This window comes from Morus notabilis, unplaced genomic scaffold (genome assembly GCF_000414095.1).
Source record: "Morus notabilis unplaced genomic scaffold, ASM41409v2 Scaffold2310, whole genome shotgun sequence".
In the NCBI taxonomy this organism is placed as follows: Eukaryota; Viridiplantae; Streptophyta; class Magnoliopsida; order Rosales; family Moraceae; genus Morus; species Morus notabilis.
In genome coordinates, this window is record NW_010364155.1 from 26,485 (window position 1) to 31,958 (window position 5,474).

The 5,474-nt window shown below is 35.7% G+C and overlaps 1 protein-coding gene and 1 long non-coding RNA gene across 2 annotated transcripts in view; both read left to right on the top strand.

The window, feature by feature from the left end:
* Positions 1-3,559, top strand: part of LOC112093038 (disease resistance-like protein DSC1) — a 19,396-nt gene extending 15,837 nt beyond the window's left edge. Inside the window, exons 4-7 of the mRNA XM_024170623.1 lie at positions 869-2,125; positions 2,234-2,899; positions 3,050-3,144; positions 3,406-3,559. Coding sequence (XP_024026391.1) covers positions 869-2,125; positions 2,234-2,854 — 1,878 coding nt within the window. The 3' untranslated portion in view covers positions 2,855-2,899; positions 3,050-3,144; positions 3,406-3,559. The remainder of the gene's footprint in view (positions 1-868; positions 2,126-2,233; positions 2,900-3,049; positions 3,145-3,405) is intronic.
* A 240-nt stretch (positions 3,560-3,799) lies between these two features.
* LOC21411402 lies at positions 3,800-5,089 on the top strand. The gene is made up of 3 exons (XR_002902886.1): positions 3,800-4,112; positions 4,720-4,885; positions 4,971-5,089. It is a non-coding gene; the product is annotated as an uncharacterized LOC21411402 (long non-coding RNA).
* The last annotated feature ends 385 nt before the right edge of the window (positions 5,090-5,474 follow it).

Genomic DNA, 5,474 nt, shown 5'->3' on the forward strand with positions numbered 1-5,474 from the left:
TTTTTTATACGCTGCTAACATCGTGCTGTGCTTGGAGATTCTTGAAATTAAGATTCTCAAACTATACTTGTACTGAAAATTATTCCGCCTTAAAATACTGCGAGAATTTATCGATCGAATTTACTTGATTGAAACATGAACTTAACATGAAATTTGCTATAGAATTTAGGAATACATATATTAATTCCATAAATCCTCCATTCACAATATAACATAATATTTTCTAAGAAAATCCTTGGCTTAAAAATACATGAATTGTATTATTTAAGGTCTGGAATTTTCTCAGTCATTACAGTTTCACAATCAACAACCCTAGCGAGAACCGTCTCGGTCATGGAAGAGAGCAGCCAAGACACCAACAGCTGATCCTGTTGCTCCCAGTTCAAGAAATCTTGATTAATCTGTCCTGCGGCTTCATCTGCGACACTAAGAAACTTCAACGGCGGAGAGCTCGAATCAGAGATGAAATCCAACAGCTTGTGCCCTCGAATCGTCAAAAGGGCTAATTTTCTCCACGTAAGGAAATTAGAGTGATCAAGTCTAATCGAGATCGAATGGCTAAAAGAAACGGGACTGAATCGCACAGAAGAATTGGAAGCTTCAGCCATGGCGGACAAGGGACCGCTTTCTCTAGAATCTTGAGGCTCTGATACCATATTGAGTTTCAAGAAAGAAAGCTGAGATATTTTCTAATGAATGAAAATAATCTTTTTCATTATTGAATAAGCTATACAGTAATACCTTAAATAGCTCTCATAAGCTCTAACTAATTACAACCAAGGCCAATGCCTTGCTGACACGTGTACACTAATCTAACTAACTAATAACAACATAACTAATCAGTTATCTCTAACACTTTATATTACAGGAACTTAACAAGTTAAGAGGCATTGATCTAAGACAATCCATTTACCTAACTCAAATTCCGGATCTCTCTAGCGCTCGAAATCTTGAGAGAATAAATCTTGCATATTGCAGAAGTTTGCTTCAATTTCCTTTGCATATTCTGCGAAATCTTAACAGGCATATTGAAGTGAATCTAAGCTACTGTGACAAGCTTCAAAGTCTTCCTCTCGAAGGTTCTAACCTTGACACTTTCCCAATGAATATATCCAGGAGCATGGTGTCGTTAGATTTAAGTTCTACTGGAATTATGTCTTTGCCTTCATCAATTGATTCCCTTAATAATCTTTCTAAATTGTCTCTCAATAACTGCACAAGACTTGCAAATCTTCCGAGCTTTATGAATAAGTTGGACTCTCTGAAAGAGCTCAACTTAGGAGGTTGCTCGATTCTTGAGACATTTCCAGAGGTTCCATTAAATATTAAATCCTTGGATATTCATGGCACGGCAATAAAAGAAGTGGCATCGTCATCAATTGAGGGTCGATTCGATCTCCAATACATCAATATGTTAAATTGTAAAAGTCTTGCGAGTTTGCCGTCGAACATTTTTAAGATGAGGTCACTTATTGATCTTAATCTTGATGGTTGCTCAAATTTGAAGAACCTTCCGGAAATCTCAGAGCCTATGAAGAGCTTAGAAATCCTTCATTTAAGCAGAACAGGGATTAGAGAGCTACCATCATCGATAGGATATCTAATTAGCGTTCAAGAATTGGAGGTTATGGAGTGCGAAAATCTCGAGTCTGTCCCGACCAATATATGCACAATGGCTGCGCTTTCGGATCTCGATCTTTCAGATTGTCCAAGACTCGAATATTTTCCTATGCCAAGTGGTTTCCTCCGCTGGGATTTGGAACATCTTCATCTGAGTAACTCTAATATAATAGAACTCCCTAGAAGCATCAAAGGACTTTCTAAGCTGAGACAGATTCACGTAAACAATTGCAAGAATCTGCGTTCTATACCAGAGCTTCCATTGGGCTTGCAAATTCTCCATGCAAATGGATGCTCGTCATTGGAGATCGTGTCAAATTCTAAGAGAGCACTCACACAAGAGTTCTGGGATTATGTTGATATTGAAGGGGATGATATTGATCTTGAATTTTCAACGTTCGCTGATTGCTTGAAATTAGATCAGAAGCAGCGTCAGAATATTTTAATTGATTTCCAGCTTCGAGTTTTTCGGACGGTTACGCAATTTGTATATGGAGACAATGAGGTACGTTTAATTTGTTTAATGTTAAGTTTTTCTTCTTCTTTTTTTTTTTTTTTTTCAGATGAACTCTTTATGCAATCGAAATAAAGCATGACTACCTTTATGTTACAGAGTTTGCCTTCTTCAAATATTTCGTGTTTTCCGGGGAATGAAATTCCGAAGTGGTTCGAGTATCAATCAGAGGGATCTTATATGAAGCTTCCACTAGAATGGCAGAATTCCAACTTCTTGGGTTTTGTGTTGTGTACAGTTGGTTACTCTTATTCGGACATCAAATTAAAGCTGGATTTAAGATGTGAAATCAGTCTCAGACAGGGCGAAAACGACGAATTTCCTTTGGAGTTTAGTGGTGTATGGGATCACTATTTTATAGTGTCATTTACATCACATTCAAGCAATTTGTGCATGTGGTATTGTGTTGGGGATTGGTCTGAATGTCTTGATGCAGTGGAAGCGTCATTTGACTTTTTGTTCATTGATTGGGATCAGAGCAAAGGTTACTGGGTTAAGTCTTCTAATGTGGAAGTGAAGAAGTGTGGGATCCACATGTTATATCAAAAGGATATAGAGGAATTCAGATTCAATTTCATTGACGCCGTTCAACATCTTGTGCTTGAGGAATCAGCTACAACTCCCGACCAGCCTGAATCCAGTGCACGTGGAACCGTCGACTTCGAAACAGATGAACCGCAACGCAAGAAAATCAAATTTACAGATTCCTGTGGCGGCTGATTATTTGATCTCTTCCAATAATGCATAGTCGGTAATTGCGAAAATGTATGAATATGGATTTTGATTTCCTTCAGCTACTTTAATTTGTGAACAATACAGTTTTGTAGTAGACTACGCTTTTATCTATAGTATTTACTTTTTTTTTTTACTTATTATTATTATTATTATTTTTGTGTGTGTTTATCCTTCTTTCAGGTTTATGGTGTTCGGAAAAGAGAACAGACATAATAAAACTAATGGTTATGCATTTTGCAGTTATGTTGCATTCTTCTCAAGAAATTGATAAAGTGGTAATGATAAATTTTTTGCGACGACAATTTTTGCGACGACAATTTCAAAAACTAAATTTTCTACTCTTTTTTTTTATTTTAATTCAGTTCAACGGTTTTGGAGTTTGCTTTGTAAAAAAATAAAAAATAAAAAACAATAATAGGCAAGTATCCTGAATTTTTCGTTGTAAGAACATTGACCTGCTTATGATTTTTGCAGTTATGTTGCATTCTTCTCAAGAAATTGATAAAGTGGTAATGATAAATTTTTTTTTTTTGAAGACAGGATTTCTGAGGCCGAAGTAAGTTGGAGCTGAGTTTGGTGGTCTGCTCCGTTAAAATCATTGTTTCTAATACGGACATCCCAATTTCAGAAATAAGAGGATATTGATGGAGATTAAAGTTGCTATTTGAATAATGATTTCTGTTCTGAAAGAAGGCAAGACTACTTTTATGTAAATTTGTTTTAATTTTGCCACGGCTTTTTATCTCTATTATTTCTTCTTGGTTTCTGATGACTGATTTTTGTACTTACTGAATGAATAGTGATATGTTAATTCAACCATAATATTTAGTATCTAGACAACGAGTATTTGGCTTTGTTTTGAAAATGTTGGCAGTTTCTGACATTGTTGGATCTGTTCACAACAAAGAATTGAGTAAGAAAGAATGTTCTTTTACTTGAGGATTTGTTGTAAAGTACAGATATGAGACTAATGTTTAAGGAAAACTAAGTATTTTTGTTATTGTTTGGTTATTAATAGCAAAAGTGTTGCTCGCATCCTGATGACTTTGTAAAAGAAGAAGCGTGGCTAAAGTTATTTCAAAGTTCGCAACTTTTGACGTCCGATGATAGCTTTTTTGTAGTGAAGAATGCTGGCTGTTTCTTGCACTGCTGGGTTTGTTGTGGTTAGCTCGATCGGCTAGAACACAGATGGATTAAGTTCGCGTGAATATCAATTCTTTTGTAGCATGTTTCTTACGACGGTGTAAGTCTGGCCCCTATTGTCTCTTGCAATGTGTTTTGAAATTGTTAATTTGCAATATAGCCAAAATGTTTGTTTTGATCCTTATTTCTTTTTTGTTTTCTAAATTAAGTGAAGTTACCAAAGCAAATCATAAAAGTCCTTATTAGGAGTATAATCTGTTTGTTTTCTCAGAGTGTCTGCGGATTGTTTCCTTGAGTTCTGTAGTTCATAGGGCGTAAAGTGTGTAGGGCCTTTGACACGATATTTTGCACAACAATCTCGGTAATGTCATCAACCAATTGATCTATTTATTCAACATATTTTCAAAATGGTTTTCGACTATTGAAATCCAATTTATCCCTTTTCCCGTTCATGGTTTTCCAACTGGAGTGTGTCCTTTTTTAACCAACTACATGACAAGCCATCAATTTTTGGCTCACACTTTGCGTTGGTTAGCTCTCTTGTTCAATATCGAAACTTGTTTTCTTCTTCCCAACTTCTTTGATTCGACGATGGCTTGGAATTTTGTATGTTTTGTCTCTGAAAATAGTGAAAAAAGGTTGTTCTGGCTATGCTTCCATGTTTATTTTAGTTATATGTCCTTTCAATTCTACTGTTCTGTATGCAGTAAAAAGAGAAGAAGTACCTAAAGATTGCTGCATTTTGGTGAAGTGCTGCATTTTGATACTTGTCTCGTGATACCAAAACAGAGATCGAAACCAGGAATCACCCAAATGAACCGAGTTAAATTGAAGTAAATAACAGATGAAAAGACTTTATGGTTTTTCCCAAAGGTAGTTTTCTGTAATTACCTAACATTAGCATTAGTTTGGGACTCAGAAGATGTTGATTTCTTCTCATAGATTTTCCTTTCTTTAGGTTAAACCAGAGTTTCCCCCAATAGAGTTGATACTGCTGTTTGTCAATTGATGATGCCTAATAAATCGGTTGCTGCTCGGAGACCAAGACTTCTAAAATCTGCCATATCAGCACTGAGTTTCCTAGAATGAATATTTGGATAATTTTTCATTGTACTTAAATGGTTTGACTATAAGTCATTGCCATATTGGATGGTGTAAATGTTGGTCTCCGAATCGAATTCGGCTGCGGAAGCGTGGGGTAGGCGGATCGTGTATAACAAAAATTTTCATAAAATCTTTGAGATATTCTATAGATTATATTAATTTATGCACGAATAAATTAATAACATAAATTTATATATTAAGAACTCAATGTCTTCCACGTCAATTCCTAGAATCCACGAAGACGTGTGTGCGGGCACACCTTAGACAAAACGGGTTAGAATAAACACTCAAATTTTCACAAACACCAACGCATGCATGATGTGAAATTTTTGGAGAAAAATTTTCCCTTCCCTCACTA